A 26,147-nucleotide genomic window follows, 5' to 3' on the forward strand; every position below is an offset into this window, starting at 1 on the left:
GGATCATCAACAAGGGATCCTGTAGTTGTGAATCCCACTGAAATGTAAGAGCATAGACATGAGATGCCTTACCGAGAATGATGGACTGAAAAGGCAGGCTGGGCTCAAACCATGGGCTTGGTGAGAGGACAAAGAACTAACCAATAAGGGGTAACAAATCAACATAACGATGCCTGTAAAAGAACCAAGTACAGTAAGTAGCCTTGGAAGACCCCAGTAGCTCCAATTTGTGGGGTTCCTCTGGTGCATGCAGGAGGATGCATGTCCACTCATCCTAAGCGGCCACTGAATTAGGTTTCTTGCCTGCGAAGGAGTACTTAAAGGAAGGGCTTCAAAGGAATCCCTATGAGGCATGTGGCCAACCGGCTGTTCACACTGCCAATGGGCAGGCACATGTTGTCCTGCTGCAGTGACTTGGCAAGTGTGACCCAGATGTTTTCACAGGGCTGTGCTACGAGCCACACATCCACTGGGAGGTGTTGCCAGAGCATCCAGAGGTTTAGGATCATCACACATTGCATCATTTGGGGGTGAAGGTGATCGAGAAAGAAGGTGATCAAGAAGGTGCTTCTATTAAAGGAAAATATGAGTTGGAACATTTAGATGTCAAACAACTTCCTCTCCTTGTCTCCCCATCTACCCTCTCACTTCCCCCTTCTTTATTTAAATCAACACTCGGTGAGGGGGGAGGAGGGGAGTGTGGTCATGAGAAAGGGATGCAGGAATTCAGGAGTAAAGAGAACTGGGGAAGAGGAGGATTTTTAACAGGGAAATAATAGGAAAAAACTTTATTTCTGAAAGAGAAGGTCACGTCTGGTGTCCTGTCCTGTTAGTGTCTGTTGATCTGGTGATTGGTTGATGTGCAGTCTTGGGCTGCTGAAGTTGTTGCCGTTGTCTTCTCCAAGCTGGACTTCTCTATTGTTTCAGTGAGCCTGCTTAACTCTCAGAGATATTTTGGTTATTTTCTTGTGGGGTGGTTTTTATACTATGTATGGTTTGTTACTTTTACCTGGAAGCCAACAAGACCTGAGAGAGTTGAGACACAGATATACCTGTTTCCCTAGGTAATCAGTTGGAAAGGACCTGTAATCTGATGTGTTTCAATATCCTTGATCAGCACAGTTTGTTTGTCCTTGAGCTTAGCTCTGGCTGAATTCGAGAAATGCCTGATGATGCGTGGGTGAAGCTCTGAACTAGAACAACTTAGGAAATTAGTGACATAAAGAGCTTTACAGAGCCTCTCAACAGGAGCTAATGACTCTGTTCCTCCCTGTCTTGGGTTATGCAACCTAAAAATGTGTATTCTATTTCATCTGTTGAAAGCTGGTTTTAGGTTTTTATCTTTCTCTTGGGGAGAGGGGGCGGATGCCTTCTGATAATGGCCCAGCCATTAAAACCAGGTGGGGCAGTGTTTCTTACCTCTTTCACCACCCCTCCATCCTCCAGGGGGACATCCTCTGATAATGGGCCATTAGGGCCTACCAATGACATGACACATTCTATCATCCCATTGTGAGATGCTCCACACAGTGGGGGAGGAGCCAGCTGTTCATCGCTATATAAAAACTGAAGGAAACAAGATATCAGGGTTTTTTTCCACTGGTTGCCTGGAGGAAGACTGGACCCATCTCATCACCACTGGACTTTCTACAGGACCGTCTCTTCTCCACAGAACCACATCTGTTACTCCAGGAGGATTTATCTGGACAGCCTCCAACACCCTGACCAACGGGGTTTCAGGTTGTATCCCTGACTCTGTCAGGGTTTTTCCAGGACTTTTGTTTGCTTCCTTGCTTGGTTTTTTTTTTTGTACTACTGCATTTGTATTTTTCCTTTTTTAATATTCCTAGTAATGAATTGTTACTCCTATTCCCATATCTTTGCCTGAAAGCCCCTAATTGCAACATTATAATAATTTGGAGGGAAGGGGGTTTACATTCTCAATTCCAAGGAGGTTCTAGCTTTCCTTGGCAGACAACTGTCTTTCAAAACTAAGACAGAATTTGGCACCCAATGTGGGGCAAGCGGGCATTGAGAGAAAAAAGGAATAACAGCTCTTAAGTGCCTACATTCTTGCGTACTGGATATCATGTGGTCTGGCTTACCCTGGTTCGGGTGGCATGTGGTGGTGACCGTATTTCTCCCATTTGTGGGCCCTTACCTAAACATGGGCTCTATAACTAAGGCCACTGTGGCTATCATCCAGTTTGCTATATGTGTTAACAAGGTGAGGAATTTCTGGATTTTTAAATTCCTCTGGAAGGCAGGCACATGGATTTAGGACTATCATACAGTGACTGTGTATTTTTTGGGTTACTTTAACAATGGTACCTACTGTGAGGAAATGACAATGGGGAAAATTTTTTCCCAACCCTTAACCCAGCTCTTTGGGTCTACCCCACCAGTCTTTGAAGGGTTCAGATCTCTGAATGTTAATGACATCATACAGTGGCTGGTGTTGCTGATAGGCCTGTTCTGTTTAGCATTTAGAGATAAGGGGAGACTGACCTGGATAACCACCCTGATACCTACCCTGGAGAATAAGGATACCGCCCCACAGCCTGACTCTGCCCCACAGCCTGACCCTGCCCCACAGCCTGACCCCGTCCCACAGCCTGACCCTGCCCCACAGCCTGCCCTAGAAATAAACCGCCCAGACTGGGTGAAGGAGATACATGAGATGGGCCAGATGCTGAGGGAGTACCTTTCTCCTGTAGTAGCCTCATTAGCCCCAGCTGCTGGGAAACCCTCCCCCTGCCCCGACAAAGGAGAGTCTGATGGTGCAGCAGCAGAACCCACAGACGTTACAACCGTCCAGGTTCCAGCTGAACCACAGGGGCAGCCACAGCCAGCAGCAGTGGCCCCTGTGGAAACAAAGAAGTATAAGGTGAAATTGGCAAATCCAGGTAATAAGGATAAGAAAGGAGGGCCGTTACAACCCGCAGGGGAGCCACAGATTGAGATCATAATCGAGTCCCTGTTGTATGAAAGTGCACAATCTGCACAAAGATATTGTACGGCGGGGACATGAGGCTTATACAACCTAGTTACTTCAGGTCTGGGACCTTATGATTACAGGTGTGCAACTAGATAGTGGTGAGGCAAAGAATTTGGTACCCTTGACCCAGTATTCAGGTGTGAATCAGGTACTCATGAGGGAGCCAGGGCCCCTTTCCCTTTGGGAGTGGCTTTTAATGAGTGTCAGGGAGAAGATTGTCCACAAAGAATGAATACAGGAGCACCAGCATAGAATGCACTGGAAGACCCTTGAGGAGGGGATCCAACAGCTGAGGGAAGTGGCTGTATTGGAGGTTGTTGTAATGCATTAATTTGGTTTATATTTCATCGGATTTGTAACGCTTTTTCCATACATCTGTCCTTGCCCAGCAGTGCCCATCTCCCACACTGAAATGTAACCCAGCCCTGTTCTGTCCCGCTTCTCCCTTGGGGGAGTGCCTCTGGGCCCTACCCCCTGGGGGAAAAAGCTCCGACAGGGGAGGGGCCAGGTCTCTCTGGCACCAGGGAGTCATCGGGACAGTGATGTGCCCTGAGCAAAGCAGGGCAGGACTTGAGAATAAAGGCTGTAAAATCCCACCAGAAGCCAGAGAGCAGACTCTTTTACTTTTGCCATCAGCAGTCATCTAGTTTCGTGGGGAAATACTACAGGAGGTACTCTTTGGGAGGAGTGGACAACGTGATAATGACCGCGACAAGGTTAGAGGCACAAGGCAAATGTTGGGGAATCTGGCAACTCTAGGACCATCTCCATATGCCAGATTCATTGCAACAGTTAATGCTGATAACTACTGAGAGACCGTGGGTTCTGTAGCCAACAAGCTCAGAAATTATGAGAGTATGATCTGTGGCCCAATGCAAGCTCAGGTCTCTGTCATGGTTAAGGAACTCAGAGAGGAGATGAGGGAGGTGAGGGAGGAGATGAGGAGGAACAGTTCCCATGTGGCACTGGTGCGAGTTACAGGCCCCAGAGTCAGAGCTCAACGTCCCCCAGCTAGAGAGACAGGGTACACCCCAATAGCTGACCTGTGGTTCTTTCTGTGTGACCATGGAGAAGACATGGGAAGGTGGGATGGGAAACCCACTTCTGCCCTGGCAGCACGGGTGTGTGAGCTCAAGGAGAGAAACACTAACCAAGGGGATCCCACTAAGATGAAGGTAGCCTCGACATCGCATGACCAAGCTGCCAGGTATTATAGAAGTGAGGATATGTCAGATCCCTGTGAAGGAATCTCTACCATGTGTGGCCAGGAAGAGAATAATAAACAGTGCTAGAAGGGCCCTGCCAGGGAGAGGCACAAGAAAACCGAGTCTTTTGGATGGGGTGGATTTGATGTCCTGGCACATCAGAGCCACAGGAATATGAAGCTTTGGTTGACACTGGTGTACAGTGTACCCTGATGCCATCAGAACATGTGGGGACAGAACCTATTTCCATTGCTGGGGTGACGGGGGGATCACAGAAATTGACTCTGTTGGAAGCCGAGGTGAGCCTGACCGGGAAGGAGTGGCAGAAACATCCAGTTGTGACTGGCCCAGGGGCCCCGTGTATTTTGGGCATAGACTTCCTCCATAATGGCTATTACAAAGACTTTAAGGGACTCGGGTAGGCTTTTTGGAATAGCTGCTGTGGAGGTAGAGGGCATTAAGAAATTGAATATCTTGCCTGGACTTTCGGAGAACCCATCTGCAGTAGGACTCCTAAAGGTAGAAGAGCAACTGATTCCAGTTGCCACCTGGTGCACCGCCAGCAATATTGGACAAATTGAGATGCCGTGATCCCCATCCATGAAGTGGTGCAAGAGTTGTTTTATTAAGTTATTAAGTTATTTTTGTAAGATTTATAAGTTATTTTTGTAATGGTTCAGTCCACTGTACCCCCCTGTGTTCTGTAATAGTTTCCCCCCTATGAGTTAGTTATATAACCAGACGTTTTATGTCAATCATTCTTCCCCTGCACCTGTCCCTGTCAATCCCCCCTCTCTCCTCTTGGTCGCCCTGTCTGTCACTTTGGGACCCTTCCCTGGATTCTGGAAAGATCCAGGAGAGGCGTCGAGTGGTAGGCTGGTGCCCGGGGAATCCCCTTCTCCCCTCTTGTGATTTGTTCCTTGTTCAGAAGTTGATACCCCCTGTTACACCCCCATGTTCCCTGGTTCGCTGATCCGTTGTTGCCACCCCTGGATCCTCCCCTGTTTATAAGTGGCTACAAGGCTTTGATCTATGCTCTCTCTGGGCAGCAGTGGTCTGAGGCGGAGCTTCTTGCCAGACTCCCCTTAATAAACTACCTTCTACCCTGCTCAAATAGACTCCACCCTTTTTCCGCCACCGTAGTCGTGATGCCATCAGGTACACTCACCTGTGTGGGGAACCAAAAACCCACAGGGAGGAGGTGACTCACCCTGCCTGTAACCCCGACAGATCCACACTGTCGCAGTGCAGAACTGAGCTGGCCTGTGGTCAACGCCTGCTAGGTGTGAGGGACACTGCGACACATCCATAAGATCATCCGTGAGCTGGAGAGCCAAGGGGTGGTCAGCAAAACCCACTCACCCCTCAACAGCCCCATCTGGCCTGATGGGCCAAGCCTGATGGAGAAGTGCGCAAGCCTGATGGAGAATGGAGATTGACTGTGGACTACCGTGCCTTGAACGAAGCGACTCCACCATTGAGCGCTGCTATGCCGGACATGCTGGAACTCCAGTATGAGCTGGAGTCCAAGGCAGCAAAATGGTACGCCACAATTGACATTGCTAATGCCTTTTTCTCCATTCCTCTGGCTGCAGAATGCAGGCCTCAGTTTGCTTTCACCTGGAGGGGCGTGCAGTACACCTGGAACGGACTGCCCCAGGGGTGGAAACACAGCCCCACCATCTGCCATGGACTGATCCAGGCTGCACTGGAAAAGGGTGAGGCTCCAGAACATCTGCAGTATATTGATGACATCATTGTGTGGGGGAACATGGCAATGGAAGTGTTTGAGAAAGGAGAGAAGATCATCCAGATTCTCCTGAAAGCTGGTTTTGCCATCAAGAAGAGCAAAATCAAGGGAACTGTCTGAGAGATCCAGTTCCTGGGAGTAAAATTGCAAGATGGACAGCATCAGATTCCCACTGAGGTCATCAATAAGATCACCGCAATGTCCCCACTGACCAGCAAGGAGGAAACACAAGCTTTCCTAGGCACCAGAGGTTTCTAGGGAATGCACATTCCCAAGTACAGTCAGATTGTGAGCCCTCTCTACCTGGTCACCCACAAGAAGAATGATTTCCAGTGGGGCCCTGAACAGCAACAAGCCTTTGCCCAGATCAAGCAGGAGATCGCTCATGCGGTAGCCCTTGGCCCAGTCAGGACAGGACCAGAGGTGAAGAACGTGCTCTACTCAGCAGCTGGGAACAATGGCCTGTCCTGGAGCCTTTGGCAGAAGGTGCCTGGGGAGACTCGGGGCTGACCACTGGGATTCTGGAGCCGAAGCTACAGAGGGTCCGAAGCCAACTACACCCCAAAAGAGAAGGAAATCTTGGCCACCTATGGAGGAGTTCAAGCTGCCTCAGAGGTCATTGGCACAGAAGCACAACTCCTGCTGGCACCTCGACTACCGGTGCTGGGATGGATGTTTAAAGGAAAGGTTCCCTCCACCCATCATGCCACTGACGCCACACGGAGCAAATGGATTGCCCTCATCACTCAGCGCGCCCGCACTGGAAACCCAAATTGCCCTGGGATTTTGGAGATAATTACAAACTGGCCGGAAGGTGAAAACTTTGGTCTCATAGATGAAGAGGAGCAGGAACAAGTGACATGTGCCAAAGAGGGTCCACCATACAACCAACTGCCAGCAGAAGAAACACGCTATGCTCTTTTCACTGATGGTTCCTGTCACATCGTAGAGGTGAACCAGAAGTGGAAAGCAGCCGTATGTAGCCCCACACGACAGGTGCACAAGCCACTAAAGGAGAAGGTGGGTCAAGCCAACTTGCTGAACTCAAAGCTGTTCAACTGGCCCTGGACATTGCTGAAAGAGAGAAGTGGCCAAAGCTCTACCTCTACACTCATTTATGGATGGTGGCCAATGCTCTGTGGGGTTGGCTGGAAAGGTGGAACAAGGCCAACTGGCATCATAGAGGAAAACCAATCTGGGCTGCTGATGAGTGGAAAGACATTGCTGCTTGGGTAGAGAATCTACCTGTCAAAGTCAGTCATGTAGATGCCCATGTCCCCAAGAGTCGGGCTAATGAGGAGCACCGAAACAACGAGCAGGTAGATCAAGCTGCGAAGAGAGAGGTGTCAAAGATAGACTTAGATTGGCAACACAAGGGAGAGTTGTTCCTAGCTCGATGGGCCCATGATGCCTCAGGTCATCAGGGCAGAGATGCCACTTATAAGTGCTGCCTCCACTGAGGTAGCGACCTGGTTCTGGGAACAACACGGCAGCCACACCCAGGCTGCTTGGGCCACCATCTCACAGACACCAATGTGGTGGACAGCAAATGGCGTTTATTAACTGGTTACATCGGTTTATAAAACTTCTGTTTGCTACATCACTTCCATCTGCTTCCGTTACAAACTACGTGTTGCTTAGCTAATCAAGGACACTAAACAACTAAGTGTTGAGGGAGGGGTTCTGTCTACCCGTACAACGCGATATCTTCCGACCGCCTATCCTTTATCTCCCACATTTCCCCCCCGCCCCTTCATGATTAAGTAAAAAACCTATAAAAGTATAAATGTTATAAAAAATGCAAAAGCTGTTAAAGTTAGTATAATAGGATACAAAAGCAATATAACATGTTGGTAATAAGTGCACTTCACGGTAATTGCAGGTGTTCGACAAATAAGATGTCGACTTTCTCTAAACGGCTCTTAACAAATGACACTAACTTGTTCGAAATGCAAGGCCCAAAAATCAATATCAAGAGTATCACGGTGAGAGGGCTCTATTAAGGTGGAGACAAGGGTGGCTAGCCATGGGGACTGATTGAACCATGACTCGAACCATCCTTGCTGGGCCTCTCTCTCTCTTTTTCTCTGGGCCAGTCTTTCTCTCAGTTCGGCCATGGAGTCTTGCATGACTCCAGTATGGTCTGCATAAAAACAGCATTCTTCTCTCAAGGCAGCACATAGGCCTCCTTGTTGCATGAGCAAGAGGTCAAGTCCTCTCCTGTTCTGCAGGATGACTTCTGAAAGCGAGGAGATAGATTCCTCTAGAGAGGAGATGGATTTTTCAGTTCTCAACAAGTCCTCATCAATTGTCATTTGCAGCTGAGAAAGTCCTTGGTGTTGGGTCACGAGAGCTGAAACACCCGTGGCTGTACCAGCAGCTCCTAGGCCAAGGAGCATTGCAATGGTTATACCTGTCATTACTTCTCTTTTGCGGAGCTGGATGGTTTCCTCTAAAAAGTGATACATTTCTTCTTCTTGGTGATACAGGACTCTAGGAGCAATCAGAACTTGGACACAAAAGTCAGCAAGGTTATTGAATTTGCTAAGGTACACACAGGGGGTTATTCCAGATTGGTGACAGACCCACATTCCTGGTACGAATGGGACTGCCCGCTTACCAGTCTTTTGACTAGGTTGGATGAACTCAGCACAGATATTGCCCATTTGCCTTGCTAAGGTTACCTTGCCAAAGCACTTGCCTCGGTCTGTGACTTGACTCAGGGTAATTTCCCTCCGGTTGCTTTGCACAATTGTCCTCCCACTCTTGTTTAAAAACTATCATCCCTGCCCCATCAAAAGTCAATCTGCAGGTTTGCTTCATGTCAAATGGGAGCATGTCATCCCCTCCAAAAACACTATCAATGAGAGTAGAAACCATTGCTGTATTGATCCCCCTGTCAGTTATTGCTTTAACAATTGCCTGTACATCCTTAGGATTTACTGGTGAGTATGTTCTCTGGTTTCCACCTGCCCCCCCCACTCGGACTGGAAAAGCCAGCGTGGCCGATGGACGCCAATCGGCGTATGCCATTTTTAATCTTCCTCCAGTCTGTGAGAGGAGTTCGTTCTTTTTCTGACTTCCCCTCAACCCAAGTAGAAACATTGTTGTTACTGATTTTATATACTGTTACTTCCTCTTTGTCTGAGCCAGAGCCAGAGTCGGCAGCAGAGGACTGGCAGTCCCAGTCTTCTGATCTAGAGTCTGATTCAGAGCTGGAAGTGGACTGACTGGCTGCTTCCGGGCTCCGGAGCCGTTTGGTCAGGCTCCGACCCCGCCCCTTTCTCTCAGGGCTGGGCCATTCCTTCCCCCTGGGCCCCACCCCTTTCTCTCAGGGTTGAGCCGCCCCTTTTCCCTGGGCTCCCCCCACCTCCTGCTGTGGGAGCTTCTTCCCTTAAAAAAATTTATTTTTTGGCAAACGTCCTGATTAGCTTTAATTCCCCCTTTGAGTTCTCCCCCCTTCTGCTCATGTGCGTCCGCGTTATCAAACAAACTGTCTTTGTTTTTGCTGGCAACAGGCACGCTATGTAAAAGACCTTCTTTGTTTTCTGCCTTCCCGTTATCTAACAAACATTCCAGCCCAACAGTATTCCTGCTCTCCCCCAGGGATTCAGTGCAATGCCTTGCCGCATAAGGTGGTGGTTCCTCCTCAGCCCCCCCCAACAGCGATTCAGTGGCAGAATTCTTGGCAGCATTCCTGGCTTCCTCAGCTAAACTATCCCAAAATAATTTTGCCTGTCTTTTTCCTTCAGCAGGTAACTCTGGGCTTGAAGCCTTGAATGGAGCTTTTGCTCCTCCGAGTCTCTGTGCTCGGCAGAATTGACCTTATCAACAGCTTGAACACAGTCATTGACCTTCAGATCGCATTTTTTTATGCTCTGATAATCCTCTTTAAAAGTTTCTGTTACAGTTTGCGTCGCAGCCCCCACACCGAGCTGCGGCATAAATCTTAGACAATTCTGTGCAGCTTTTCAAGTCTCCTGCTCTTGCAGAGCCTTTTTCAAAGCCTGCACAATGTTACCCCGTGACTTAAGATGCTTTCCCTAGCCAGAAGACATAGTTTCTTCGGCTAGAGCTTTCCTGCATTGATCCCATATATCTGGGTGGAGAATATCCACCGGTCAATCAATGACCTCAAGTTGCAAAAGCCTCGTCACGGCGAGGGTAAAATCTTTTGCTTTACAATCAATTCCCCACTGTTTATGAATCTGAGATACGACCTACATGAGAGCTTCCATCCTCCTCCCACGGGTTCTGGAGTGTCCTCCTCACTGAGCTGGCCCCACCGCTGGGCCATCGTTCACCCATCCAGGCGACTCCTGTTCTCCTGGGTGATGTTCTCGGAGGTTTCGGCACCACTTGCTGCCTCCACTGAGGTGTAGCGACCTGGTTCCAGGAACAACACGGCAGCCACACCCAGGCTGCTCGAGCCATCACCTCACAGACACCAATGTGGTGGACGGCAAATGGCATTTATTAACTGGTTACATTGGTTTATAAAACTTCTGTTTGCTACATCACTTCCGTCTGCTTCCATTACAAACTACGTGTTGCTTAGCTAATCAAGGACACTAAACAACTAAGTGTTGAGGGAGGGGTTCTGTCTACCTGTACAACATGATATCTTCCGACCATCTATCCCTAATCTCCCACAATAAGTGGGCACGAGACCGAGGGTGGATCTAACCATGGACAGTATTTCTCAGGTTATCCATGACTGTGAGACATGTGCTGCAATTAAGCAGGCCAAGAGGGTGAAGCTCCTATGGTATGGTGGACGATGGTCTGAGTGTAAGTATGGGGAGGCCTGGCAGATTGACTACATCACCCTTCCCCAAACCCGCCAAGGCAAGCGCTATGTGCTGACCATGGTGGAAGCCACCACTGGATGGCTGGAGACCTACCCTGTGCTTCATGCTACTGACCCTCTGGAATACCATCTTGGGCCTAGAAAAGCAGGTCCTGTGGAGACATGGCACCCAGGAGAGAATCGAGTCAGACAACGGGACTCATTTCAAGAACAGCCTTATAAACACTTGGGCTAGAGAACGTGGCATTAAATGAATCTATCACATCCCTTACCACTCGCTGGCTGCCGGGAAAGTTGAACGGTGCAATGGGTTACTTAAGACTACCCTGAAGGCGCTTGGTGGGGGGACCTGCAAAAATTGGGAAGTGAACTTAGCAAAGGCCACCTGGATGGTCAACACATGAGGCTCCATAAATCAAGCTGGTCCTGCCCAGTCGATATACCTGCGCACAGTGGATGGAGATAAAGCCCCTGTGGTACACTTGAAAGGTATTCTAGGAAAGACTGTTTGGATTAACCCCACCTCAGGCAAAGGCAAACCCATCTGTGGGATTGTTTTTGCTCAAGGACCTGGTTCCGCTTGGTGGGTAATGCAGAAAGATGGAGAAAGCAGTTGTGTACCACAGGGAGACCTAATCCTAAGTAAGAATTGGGTGTAAGGGTCCATTGTATATAATTAAGTTTATTGATTTAGGTATAATGCAGATAGTAATAGAATAAGGGGTGGATAATGTATTGTATTATGTAACCTAAAAGAGTTTATTCTATTCCATCTGTTGAAAGCTGGGTTTTGGGAGATGTTTTATCCTTCTCTTGTAACGCCAGGGGGGAGGTAGGGCGGATGCCTTCTGATAATGGCCCAGCCATTAAAACCAGGTGGGGCAGTGTTTCTTATCTCTTTCACCACCTCTCCATCCTCCATTATCTTCTGATAATGGGCCATTAGGGCTCACCAATGACATGACACAATCCATCATCCCATGGTGAGAAGCTCCACACAGTGGGGGAGGAGCCAGCTCCTTATTTGGACTGCTTCCAACACCCTGACCAACAGGGTTTCAGGTTGTATCCCTGACTCTGTCAGGGTTTTTCCAGGACTTTTGTTTTCTTCCTTGCTTGGTTTTTTTTTGTACTACTACATTTGTGTTTTTCCTTTTTTCATATTCTTAGTAATGAATTGTTACTCCTATTCCCATATCTTTGCCTGAAACCCCCTAATTGCAACAATATAATAATTTGGAGGGAAGGGGGTTTACATTCTCAGTTCCAAGGGTGGCTCTAGCTTTCCTTGGCAGACAACTGTCTTTCAAACCAAGGCCCTCCCTGCTGCTGCTGAAGCATCCATTTGATGGTTTGATTTGTCCTTTCTACAATTGATTGGCCTGTGGGTGAATGGGGTATGCAAGTGGAGTGTTTGACTCTCCAGTGTTAGAAAAATGCTTTTAATTACTTTGATACATAAGCTGGTCTGCTGTCAGTTTTGGTTTGTTGAGGGATTCCCAGGGTAGAAAATGTGAGAAAATGTCTTTTTTTAAAGCGGATATTTTCACCTACATGGGTAAATGCAAACCCTGTGACAGTAAATGTGTCAACAGACACTTGTATGTATTTTTGATGCCCAAAGGATGGTATATATATGTGACATCTGCCACAACTGCCAGCTGTGCAATCCTCTGGGGTTAACTCCAGTGTGCATGAAAGGTACCTTTCAAGCAAGCCACAAGCACCTTCGCCTATTCTTGAAAAAGATGGAACTTTTGCATAAGCGCAGAGACATTCTGGTGGTAGAACTGCTGTGACAATTTGGCTTGCTCAAAAGTGTTAGGTAAATTTGGGATTTCAGCTGGGATAGCGAGTATGTCTGCCATCTTGTTACCATCTGCGAAGGGTACAGGAAAGCTGGTATGCAATCTTACTTCCATAACATGGTAAGATTGCTTTCTGTGGGACATAAGTTTGACTAATTTAGAAAGCAAGCCATGTAATTTTGGATTTGAGACTTCTTTTAATACAGAATGTTCTTCTCTCATAGCTATCCCTGCTACGTAAAACAAATCAATTACAAGATTGAATGGTTCTTGAAATTTCTCAAAGCCTCTGACCACAGCTGCTAATGCTGCAATTTTTGGTGATCCTTACACCACTTGAATGTGAGATTCCCACTTCTATGTCCTGGGGTTTTCCCAAGTCATTACTGACTTATGGGAAGACCCTGAGCTGTCAGTAAAGGCTGTCAGAGCCTTGAGAGGAGTTTGGCCTTGCATGAATTTTGGGACCAGATTAAAAGTGGACTTAAATAATTTGTGGCCAGGAAAATGGATGGAGATTTTGCCAGGGTAGCTATTGATAGTGAACTGAAGGCTCTCATTATTTTGGAGCAAATGGTCCAGCTCTTCACTAGTTGCCAATGGCATGTATATACACAGAAAATCCCATCTAGCAAGACAATGGAGGCAAGTTCTGCCTTTGCAGATGAGTGAAGCCATCAGTTCTTGTGGGGTTGTTATAGTCTTTGTCGGTTGGTTTGACTGAAAGATCCATTCAAGGATCATCAACAAGGGATCCTGTAGTTGTGAATCCCACTGAAATGTAAGAGCATAGACATGAGATGCCTTACCGAGAATGATGGACTGAAAAGGCAGGCTGGGCTCAAACCATGGGCTTGGTGGAATGACTAAGCTTCCTGGATCTTGGTGATGGTTACCTGGGTCTCCAGTGTAAGGATCCTTGGCAAGGTGGGATCCTTCCTCCCACGAAGCAGGTTGAACAAGGAAGCAAGGTCTTCTATCATAATTCCCAGCAGAGTACGCACCCAGTTGATGGATCCGAACAGCTGGTGTAAATCCAGCAGTGTCTTGGGGTCATCTTTGATGGTGAGTTACTGGGGCACAACTGTGTGCTCATGGAGCCGAAGTCCCAGGTAACTCTAGGGGCAGATGAGTTGAATTTTGTCCTCTCAGATTTCAAACCTAGCATCTTCAACCACTGTCATGGTATTTTTCAGGACAAAGTCTAAATGAGAAGAGTTTTCAGTAAAAATAAGTAAATCATCCATGTAATGGAGTATAATTGTCTCTGGAAAGCATTCCCTTAATGGCAATAGAGAGACTGTGTGACGTACCATTGGGAGCTGGATGTACTCTTTTCCATGCCCTAAGGCAAAACCAACTAATGCTACCTTTGCAAGGGTGCTTGGCAGTTCAGTGATGGGACTGAAAATGCTTATCATGGAGCATCGCGGGGGGTGTAGCGGTATGTTAAAAAAGCAGTATTTAATGCCAATGATTGCTATGTTCCAATGTCAGGGAGCATGACTGGGGAAGGCATACCTGGTTGGAGGGAGCTGAATTCCTCAACAACTTCATTTACTTTCCGGAGGTCTTGGAGCAATCTCCATCTGTCTTTCCCCATTTTTTTAATTACAAAAAAGTGTTCCAGAGGCTATTACAGGGGACGATGTGCCCCTTGGACAATTGCTCCTCAACTAGGGTTTCTAGAGCGTGTAGCTTTTCTTCTGGGAGGGGCCACTGATCAACCCAAACTGGACGATGTTTTTATCATTTGAGTCGGGGGGGTGTTACCGGTGCTCTGCTCAGTGGCCCCTGCTAGAAATCCCTGCTATGGTTAGAGAATCAGACTCCCCACTGTGTTTGAACATCTCTGCCCTATAAAGTGGTGGGGGCTCTTACTACAAAAGGTCTTATTGTTGCCTTTTTCCCCTCAGGTCCTCCTGTGACAATGTTCCTTTTTAACCTGTGGGAGGATATGACTCCACCAATTCCTGAAATGAGCCCAGCAACTGGCTCAAGTTCCCAGTCTGCTGGCCACTCAGAGCAAGCAAGGATGGTGATATCCACTCTGGTGTCCAGCATCCTGAACTTCCTGATTTTCTCACCCTTTGAGAAAAACTCACATTTTACAATTGGTTTACTTGCACCCTTTGTTTGGACCCAGATAACTGTTGGGTTGGCAGGAACCTGTGACGGATAACTGGTAGAAATTAAAAATGCTTGTGCGAGAGATGTTCCTGCAGGGTGGAAATAAGGCAGATTGAGGCACATGGCTGAGATGAAAATTTCCTCCCCTGGTTCAATAGTCACCATTCCTGGAATCACAAAAATGTCATTAGGTTTGTGAATTGGGTCACCTTATATTAAAATATCCCAAGGGCCATTCAGAGTTCCATGTTTTCCTGTTGGTGTTTTGAATATAGAGTAATTTTCAAAAGTGATGGATAAGTCTGTTACAAATTCTTGGTGGGTTTCCACCTGAGTCTTTGGATGTGGAGAATCCTTTTCATCTCCTGGGGAATTTTCAGAGAGGGGACTCGCGGACCATGAGAGGTCTTGTCCTCTGGCTCCTCTGACATGGTGGGAAGAGGTGAACAAGACGGCATTTGATTTCTTTCTGCTGACCCGTGCTCAGCTTGGAGATTCTCAACTGCAACGTTGAGTCCAGTGGCCAAAGCCCGGAAATGTTTCTCGAGAAGAAACCAAGGCGTTTGCCACACATTGGGCACCACTTGTCATGGTCTGGTCCGGTGGTAAAAATGCCGCAACTTTTCTCATCAGAAACATCTTTAAAAAGACACCATATTTGATGTCTGCACAGGCACACTCGGGCGTTGAGTGATTCGCTCTTTTGTGAGGCTGCCTGAGCAGCAGATCCATGCTTGCCACTTTGGGTGATGCAGGAATAAGGCAGTGAGATGGGGTCTTCTTTCCTTCCAGAGTCTTTTTATTCCAGGACATCCAGAGGGGAAGAACCAAATAACTCAGAGGGACAGGGATTATATAGTGTAGCCAGGGGGTGGGGTTTTACCACTTGACCAATAGGGAAAGGAATTAGGAAAAGGGCCAGTCAGGGAGAGGATCCAAAATACACCAATCAGTGCAGGGGAAAACCAGGAACTAAAGAACTAACCAATAAAGGTCAAAAAATTAATGTAATGTTGCTAAGGCTCATGGTTTTAACACACTTTGGTCACCATGAGCCAAACAGAAGTCTCCCAGGGGAGTTCCCAGGGAGAGATCGCTGCACCTTGAACTAGCCTAACACTCTCTATGGGAGTGCAATGACCTCTGCAGATGGGCTAGCAGCCACCACATTTATGAAATTATTCAGATGTATCTATTTTGAATAATCATGCAATCACAAATCCTAATTAGAGGCATAGGTTTTAAGAAAAAAATATTTGTGAATTTCCCTTAGAATTGTTTATTTGGCATTCTGTATTTTCCCTGAAAAGACAATGAAGTTGGTGTTGCTGCTTACCTGCTGCCTGGGTATTTCCAGAAGCAAAGGTTAGTGTACAAAAGATATTTTCCACTAGAAAAATGCAATGATAACTCCCATTAATGATAATTCTAGTCACGGAAATGTTACTTGTGTGTTAGAAGTTACAGAGACAGTTCTTTGAGGATGTAAAGAAGAAAATTAGGTGGAGTGCTAAATATATATTTTGGTATCTCTGTGTAATACTAGTGTGAAATGTGCTTGTGAATTAAAAGTAGAAAATACATGAACAGGAATTAATAGAGTCATCTGTACTTTTAATATATGATGCAGAAAAGATTAAAAGTTTTAATTACTGTTTATAGTAAGTATTACTGTACTTTGATCTTAATTTAAAAAATCCATCAGCAGTACAGTAAAATTATCAAGAAAGCTGATAATACTAGATCTATTCTATTGTTGCCTTACTGTTGTAATGCATTCATTGGGATTATATTTCATCGGATTTGTAATGTTTTTTCTATATAGCTGTCCTTGCCCAGCAGTGCCCATCCCCCACACTGAAATGTAACCCAGCTCTGTTCCCCTCCCGCTTCTCCCTTATTGGGTCGTGCCTCTGGGCCCTGCCCCCTGGGGGAAAAGCCATGACAGGGGAGTGGTGACCTCTCTCTGGCACCAGCGAGTGATCGGGAGGGCTCCAACCAAGCAGGGCAGGACTCAAGAATAAAAGCTGTAATATCCCACCCTGTGAAAGAGAGCAGACTCTTTACTTTTGCCATCAGCGGCCGTCTAGTCTTGTGGGGAAAACCAACACATTACAATGCCATTCCTATTACTGTCTTCAAGGGGCTTTTATAATGTTATGCAATACACACCAAAGTTTTTGCTTACTTTGTTTATGGTTGTTGCAATCTGCAGTACCTGCAGGTAAAAAGTAATTTATCAGCCAACATATTCATGTGTCTAGGGAGCAGATGCATTTCAGAAAAAAATCTTGCTTCATACATACTTTGCAAATTCAGGAAAAGGTTTTATCTTTTTCTGATTTTTCTAGGTAAAAAAAATAACTTTTTTATAGTTGATGTGTTCTATGTATTTTACATTTTGACTCTTACTGCTAAAGAGTTAACTGAATATTAATTAAAAAAAGATGAAGTAGTGAAAATGTATTTATTTTATTTAAAGCATTACAGGGGAAGAGGCATTTCATTTTGAAAGTTAACTGCTTTGTAGATACTTCTTAAAAGTGTATGATAAATATTTTATATCTAACTTACAGTGTTTGTAAAGCAATTGACAGAAAAATAAATGAAGATAGGAAGCTCATTATCTACAATAAAATTATTTGCATACAATTTTTTAACAGAGATCATTGTTCTTTTTCTTAATTTCTCTTTATTGCTTGTTTTGCACAGGAAGGAGTTAGAAGAGCTACAGAATTTTCACAGACAAAACATTGAAGATACAACACAGCAGGCTGAGCAGATAAAGCACCTAGAGGCTCTCAATGCTGATACACTTCAAGACCAAGAATATGCTCACACAGCTAAAACAACATATCAAGAAGTATGTTATTCTGCTTTATGATCATAGGGTTTATTTTAGTGTCCATCTGTACAATATCAATGCACAGACTAATCAGTGCTCTTTGTAGTGTTGCATCTTCTAGATCTCTGGCTTTCTATTGTTCCCAAAATATAGGTGAGTATCTGAGTTTATTAGCCTAATTGCATACCAGCATGTGTGGCCCCTTGCATACATTGAATTGGTCAGCCTTAAAAAGTTAAGATTTCATTGCATCTGAAGAAAAACAGGATTGAATTGCCAAGTGTATACATTTCTTTATTGAATTTTGTGTTGACTGTGTTTTTCTTCTTTCTCTTCTGGAGGACAGGAACTTTCAATTGCTGCATTCTCCAAATTGATTTTCATAGTTCAGGGGAAGATATTCTTTTCACTAAACAAATTATTTGCATGAATCACAAATAATTTTAGTGGTTTAAGATACAAAAACCTGCCCTATAAAAATTAACCAGAAAAATTATTGCTATAATATATTTTGAAATGGTAATTCACAAAGCTGGAACAATACATACATTTGCAGAACAGTTTTATGGTTTTGATGAATGTCAGGGAAAAGTTCACCCTAAGGATCTGTCAAACATGCATTACTCAGAACTTCTTTTAGATTTGTGAAATTATATATGCTTTCCATTCTGTAAGAAATATAGAAGATAATTTGCTTTCTTTTTAGAAAGATTAAAAAGGAAGAATGCAAGGAAAGATTTGTATAAATAATTTTCACACACTTTCTACTATCTTGTAATTGGTTTCTGAAGTTGTATATTGCCAGTGCTTTTTCCCCAAAATTTTTGCTCCCTTTGTCATCTTACTTCAAGTGTGCATTTGTAATAAAACTGTGAAGCTAGGCCTGAGTCAAACCAGAGTCAGTACTGGGTTTCTAAAGATGTGTTTGGTTAGCGTTTTATAGCTTGTTGTGCCCAGCACATTCTTGTCTACTTGACTTGTGATCATGTGTCATGTGATGTGGTTTTCTAAGGTTATTATAAATCTTGTGGAATACCAGCATGAAGAGCTGCTGCATATAAAAAGGAGTGGAAAAAACCACAAACACTCTAGAAAACTCTGCAGTGTATTTGCCTGTGGTGATGATAGATATTAAATAATCTCTGCTTTACAATAGTACTTCAGTCGAACTACTATTAGACTTTTTATCAAAGTTGTTCAGAACATGTACAAGGCAGGGGAATTTAGCTATCTGGGGAAAGACAGAGTAAATTCTAGAATGAAAAAAAGAGAATAGAAGTGTCAGGAGCGGCTAATTTTTTATTTTCCATTCTCTGGTCAATGCTTCTGAAGGTGTTAAATGGATCCTTTGAGTCACTCAGAAAAAAAAAAACAAAGAAGAAAGACAGTATGGTGTGTCTTCACTGGTGTCTATAAAACCATATTCTTCCATACAAGTTCTACAACAATACAATATGAAAGAAAATAAAACTCGATTTTCATAAGACTGTTTAAAAGCATGAAAAAACTCTTGATAAAGGTGACTTTACTTTGTACATTAGAGATTTTGCCAGTAATTCTTCAGTATGGGAAAGAGTTTGAGCTGTTCTGTAAAAAATAGTTGCTTAAGTAATATATAATATAGATGGGTATATTGATATAGCTATAGGGTCAAGCCACTTCTAATCTGGGCTTGGTTGAATATTTAGGATTGCTTCAGAAAGCTGGTTCACAGTTCTTAGTCAATCTTAGGCAGGACTTAAAGCTTCTGCCTATCTTACCTTATTAAAAGAATACTGTGGTTTAGAGGATAAGCCCTAATTTTTGATAGCTGCCAAATACTCCAAACTTACAAGACTCTAAAATTTTGTGTTTTGAAGATGTTGAATTCAGTATTTTTTTAACATGAAGGAGTAAGGTCTCTTAAACCTCTTAAATCAGCAAAAGCCAACTCATCTGCTAAAAAAATTACTATTGTGGAACTGCTAAGTTGTCTTTTTGTAAAATATTGAACCTGAAAAAATATGGGGAAAAAATTTTGAAAAAAGGAGTAAGTGAAGTTCCTGAAATCACTGGAATAGAGCTGATGTTTGTGGAAAGCTGAGTTAAGAGAACTTTGGAAGGAGAAAAGAATTCATTTAGCATAACAGTTCTATTCTGTATTTCTGATCAGAACAGTATAAAACAGCCAACTGTAATTGCTTCAAAGTAATGTGGATTTTTCAAATCACAAGATATGCAGTCCTATGAAGACACAGCAGGCTTTTGGAAAATGCAGCATCTATAGAAATAGTATAAATGTCTTTTTTTTTTTTTTCTTGAATGAGAGAGGCACAAACTATTTGCAGACAAATCTCTGTTCTTTTTGTCTTCCCTGCATTAATAATATGCAGTCTGCAACAGCTAGATAAGGATGTGTCAGCTATTCCACAAATATAGTCACAAAGGAATATTTTCCTACTTCGTCAAATGGCATTGAGCCTATCAGCATGTACATCCTATGATATATTGTCCCTTACAGCAAGATCAATGAGGTCTCTGTTAGTGGTAAGATAGGCACTATGTGCTGTAGCTCAGGCAGTATGGTTGGCTCACGTATTCAAAGTTCATGTTAACAGGGTACCATTGAGAACAACAGATCTTTGTGCTGATGTTAATGTGTAGTATGAAACAGTAGGCTAAAAAGAAGAAAAGATATTTCTGATAAATCTGAGGCCATAAACTTGCTTTGAATTGTGTATAAATATTGAGGACCACAAATTTTCAATTCTAGCTGTAGTGAGTAGCATGTAAAGATATGTAATCTGTTTTATCAAGTTGGGTTGACTTCACATACCTTTGTTCTCTAAGTTTTAAATTTTAAGGATGCTTTGTTCTACAATAACTCCTTTACATTAGAGCTTTTAGGGAAATAAATTGATGTCTATTTTATATTGCAGCTGTAGTTCATATTCTCAAGGATAGAGAATATTTTTCTAAAATGTGTAGCATCTGCTTTAGTGGTCCCAAATGCTCTGGGGACTTCATTCCTATGCTGGATTTAATGAGACTCAATAGATTTGTCCTCAGAAACAATTTCAAGGTGGAGAGATTTCAATCAATACTAGGGATAATAAGACAAGAAGAGATTTTGAAGTCCTTCGGCGGCTTATCACAGTTTTCTGAAATTTACAATTTAAGACCTTTGTTTTTATAATGCAGTACTTTTGCTTGATCTGATGTGTCCTTTAAGATCCATGTTAATTATACTGATTAAAAATCTTTCAGTGGAAGGCATTTGTAGTGGAGTGGAAATACCACTATCATGGCATTATTAGGAAATGATAATTTATGTCCTGGAACTCAGCTCTCAGATAGAGAATACTATGCCTAATGGTACCATGCATGTCTGTGGATGAAGGAAAACATTGTGCAGTAGTTAGTCTAATTAAACTATGTAGGTTTAGTAATTAGAAAGCACAGTAAGGGTTTCCAGTTATGAGGCATCACAGAAATATGCATCAAGTGCATCAGCAAGTAGATAAAAATAGGAATGTGACATACATGTTCAGATGTTAATTTTGTACCTGCATTTGCCTTTGCTAGTCCTTCTCATGGTGTCTTGTAGAAGTAGTTTGCTTTCTCTCAAACCCGAGAAATGGTCATCAGAACATCAAGTTACTTACATAATAAGGTTGTTTCACACTTCCAGTATTTTTTGCAACTGCAACATCTTTAAGCATAGTTAGAAATAAGCGTGTTTATGTAAGCAGTATTAAATTCTGAAAAGAAATACTAAACCTATATAGATTTGTAAATGCTAGTGATAGTGCAGGTTCCAATTCAAATTAGAATGAAGAGCCTAAGTTCTTTCACAGTTGATAAGGCAAGGGAGAATCTACGTGTCTGGTCAAATATGCTGAAGTCCACATAAGTAATAAATGTATTGTCGTTTTCTTGTCTACTTTGGGAAAGTTTTGAGGAACTCAGATCTTTAACAGATTCCAACACTTCAGTTCAAGCTCAGATACTGTTTTCTCTTGTTGGAAAGTGTGTTCATTAAGGCAGTCTTTGTTTCTTGTGTGCTAAACACCAGTACACTTGGGCACATTCTAGCAAGCAGATTGTGGCATCAGATGTGCCTGTAGGTTGAAGTTGAGGAAATCCTGGGTAGACTGAGTCTCTTAGAGTGATATTAAATTGTGCACTCACAGGCAATAGTTTTCATGCTTGAAAGACCTTGTACTGATATTCTTAGACCACAGTAGGTCCTGTGTGCAATAGTGTAGACAGATACCTGCAAAATATTCAAGTGTTTGGAATAAAATTGAATATAAATAAAGTAAAATAAAATATTGTGTATATGCTATATATAGTCTCTCTGGACTGTCTCTTTACCTTCACCCTAGAGTTTCTTCAGCTGATTTATGCCCTTGTTCTTTTCAAGTTCTCATAAAAAGCATGGGTTTTAACATGGATTTCTGCAATGGTGCTGTAATAGTTTCCATTATAGTTTTACTGTGTCTTAATTTAGACTAACTTTTTAAAATTTATGTCATTACTATATGTTCAATATTACTGCATGTTTAGATTACTAAACAACCAGACAAGACACTCAGTGCTATGGTTCAGTTGACGTGATGTCTTTGGTCAAAGGTTGAACTTGGTCTTCAAGGTCTTTTCCAGCCTTAGTGATTCTATGGTTATGTTTACTTGGATATTTTTAATATACTTTTAAAATATATATATTATAAGGTGTGAGCATTTTGGTAAAACATTTAATGTAGGTTAATACTTATTTTATAGACAGTGCATATATATGGCTACTGTTACATTTTTTAGATGGATGTATCTAGTGTTCCTCCAAAATGTTGAAGAAAGTCTCACAAATTATTCTCGTACTTCAGTTGATACAGAAAAGTTCATGACAGCATCAACTAAATACTTTTGGATCATGGAACTGAAAAATGTACCCCGGCTGTTAGCTGGCATTTAGTGCATAATGGACCTACTTTAAAATAAATCCTGCATACTTGCTAGTGTTTGCAATTTGTTTCTGCTCTTTCACTCTGCAGATTTTTTTTTTCCAACTGCCCTATGATTCTGGTTAACATACCATCCACTAAGGGTCATGGGTTGATTATTTAGTTTTACTATTTTTTTTAATTGCTCCACTTTCCTTAGTCTGATCTAAGATAATTTTGCCACACATATTCAATATATGTCAGTATTTCCTTACCCCACCATTACCAGGCTGTGAAGTGTTTTCCATTACATGTAAGTAGCTGTTAAAGTTCCATCTTTTGCTTCTGGAAGTCCTGGTTTCGGTTTGGCATTTTTTTGCTTAGCCGATAGTCTTATGTTTTCTGTTTCAATTTAATCTTCAATGATGTACCAAAAAAGTGTTTTCTGATGAAATACATATAAATCAAGACAGGAAATTGTTAGGATATTAGCTGAGAAATATGTAATACTTCATTTTTTTTTTGTATAATTCAGCTAAATTACTTACCCTTTCTGACTGATGAATAATGCTCTTGTGTCATATAGACTAAATTTGTTACAGTGTACTGATTTATGATAACTTTAATATTTTTTCATTTGTTTTTGTGTATCTTTACCTGTAACAATCTAAGCTGCCTGTCAGAGAAAGAACAGCTATAAATGTGTTAAGAAATTCTCAAAGTACAGTCCATCAACTACTTTTGCAAAGCACTTGTGTGTTGTTTGGTGGTGCGGTTTGGCTTTTTTTTTTTTTTTTTTTTTTTTTCCTTTTTTTTTTTTCTTTTTCCCACTATCAAATATCATAAGATGTTGTAAAGAATTATTTTAAATGTATTCCTTTTTATTTTTATCTTGTGAAAAAATATTTTTAGTAAGTTTCTTTGGGAATTAAAAATTTACTGGGTAGATATCATGTCCTGTTGCATTCAAGTGAAGTATAATCATTCACATACATGTAGTCAAGATTTCACTATTTTCTTCTGTGAAGTTTGCTAGTTCTGAGAAAAAATACAGTATTTTTGGTTTTCATTTGGATATTCTATGCAATGTTCTGTCTCTAGTCTTTTGATCTCCATTTTACATCCTGTTTCTACACCTGACTTTATTAATGGTTGACCTGTTTCATTGTGCTGTGCAGTTCAATATTCCAATATTTTGTAATGTGCTTACTGCAGTGTGATTAAATATGGTGCCTCTTCTAAAACTGGGTCAGAAATTAGCATTAAGCCTAAAATAATTCAATATAAATATTAAGCATTTATTTATTCTACAAGACAGAAGAAGAGATGAGGAGCCACATGGAAATTTCATGGAAATTTGGAAGTTGTTTCTGTGTTATTTTCTGACAGCTATTTTTTTTTTATTATTATTATTCTGATGTCAAATTCCTTAAATGAAGAATCTGAATATTATCAACTACTTTTGAATAGTACGTTGGTGTTGTTTAAAAAAGTATGCAACTTATAGTTTAAAAAGATGAATAGTGTGAATATTGCTTTTACACATAGATTTAGCTAGCTTTATATTTGAAGTGTGGTGTGGGGTTTTTTGTGTTTTTGTTTTGGTTTTGTTTTGTTTTTGTTTTTGTTTTTTGTTAGTCATGTTTTTAAAGCAGGAAATGTTGGAAAAGTTTATGCAAGTCAAAAGACATGCTATTTGTCTTGCCTTGACAAATGCTGACTACCAAAAAACCCCATTAGCTACATTAGAGGATATGGCTGCCAACTAGGAAAAGCATAATATTTTTGACATTCTCCATTCATCTTACTAGGATGCTACCTTTCAGATACTATGATTATAACCATTTAAGTATTGCTAGTCATAAACCCAGCAAATTGTCATACCAGTATCATCTAGCTAATGAGTTTATGTAGTTATAGCTGGAAGTAACTGCGCCTTGATGTTCCATTCATGGTGTTCAAACATTATATGGTTTTGATAAATGAACTGTTTATTTTCTGTGAGATACTTATTTCCATAAGAAATTGGCTAATCTTGAACTTGCACTTCTAGAGATGATGTAAATAACTATAACTGTAATTATAACTAAATATAAATATAAATATAAATATAAATATAAATATAAATATAAATATAAATATAAATATAAATATAAATATAAATATAAATATAAATATAAATATAAATATAAATATAAATATAAATATAAATATAAAATCCAATAGGCACAAAAATTTCAATGCAAAAGTTTAATGACTTGGACTCATTTGAAATATTAATCTATCTGGATCTTGAATTATTTTTGCCTGAGAGACATAATCTCTGATCTGCCTTGGAAAAAGGCAAAAGTAATTCACTTTGTCCTGTATGGATTTTGAGAACCTGTGCAAGTAGAAAAATGATAGGAAAAATGAAAGCCTGATAATTATTTCCAAATTTTTCACAAAATGTTAGGTGGTTTCCAAATCTAGATGTTGTGATTGTTTTTCAAAGGCTTTAACTCCTAAGTGATATAAATAAATGAAAAGGAGAAAGAATTGTATCATTTAAATAAATATGACAACACAAAGAGTAAAATGAAAAGTCATCCTTGCATTCTGCTGCAACAAATATCCCAAATTTTGTTAACTGGCAGTCTTGCTCTGGTTGAAAGGCTGAAGTATGCTTTTGGGGAATGTATCATAATGCTTGGTTTTGACTGGATTTTGATTATAGCCAAATTTCCCATCACCACCTTTAGTATGCAGTATAAATTTCAGAAAGGTAATGATTATTGTGTTGGTTGCCCATCTGGGGTTTCTGGAGGCGAAAAAAACATTGATTACCTTCTCTTGACCTGTTAGATGACCAGAATTCTGGTAATTTGTGAAATTCTGAAGTCAAGTGTGATTAAGAGGAACCTTCTAAACTCATCCATTTGTCTCAACTGCGACTTCAGAATACAATGGATTTGGAATAGATCCTTGGTTAGCAAGACACCAAAGGAGTGTGGACACCTGTTAGTTTTCCTACTATAACTTTTTATTCAACCCTTTCTAAGAAGAGAAGTTAAAGTGCAATTTTATTTCTGCTATGAAATACTGGTTTCTTGAGCATGTTCAGATTAATGCCTTGCTGAAGGTACAGCCTGTGGGGTATGCTAACAGAGTGCTGTTGCAGTAATGTATCTTCTTCAGACGCTGAGTAGCTAGGAGTGTAGTATATTAGTGTTGCATGTGTTAGAAAGACTCTTCTGGGTTCGCACTTCCTGTTCAGATTACATTGAGTCAGGCAAAGATGAGTTTTTCAGTGTTGACTTCGTTACCAAGAATACCTCTATTTTCTTACATTAAAAGCAAAAGATACCTTTTAAAATACTGTGTTCCTAATCTAGTCAATGTGGCACTTACTTTGGTGAGAACAAACTTTTGCTTCATTTTATTTGGCTATTCTGGTAATCTGTGTGATGAAAAATTGCAATCTGCTTTACAGAAAAGTTATATTTACATCTAACTATGGATGCATTTAGTTGTTCAGTTATTATACCATAACTATTATCCATGTGAATAATAAATATATAAATATATTTACTGAATCAAAGTAGTCATTTCTGCATTGACTCCTATTTTCTATGTGTGTGCAGACACGAAAGACAATGTCACCAAAGAGGTGTCACTTGATCAAAGAACAGTAATTAAC

At 41.9% G+C, this 26,147-nt stretch overlaps 1 protein-coding gene across 1 annotated transcript in view; it reads left to right on the forward strand.

The window, feature by feature from the left end:
• The window catches only part of CNTLN (centlein), a 230,962-nt gene that overhangs the window by 77,967 nt on the left and 126,848 nt on the right, over window positions 1-26,147 (forward strand). Inside the window, 2 exon segments of the mRNA XM_058424186.1 lie at window positions 17,414-17,568; window positions 19,382-19,407. Coding sequence (XP_058280169.1) covers window positions 17,414-17,568; window positions 19,382-19,407 — 181 coding nt within the window.

The sequence above is a fragment of the Hirundo rustica genome, chromosome Z (genome assembly GCF_015227805.2).
Source record: "Hirundo rustica isolate bHirRus1 chromosome Z, bHirRus1.pri.v3, whole genome shotgun sequence".
NCBI classification, from domain to species: Eukaryota; Metazoa; Chordata; class Aves; order Passeriformes; family Hirundinidae; genus Hirundo; species Hirundo rustica.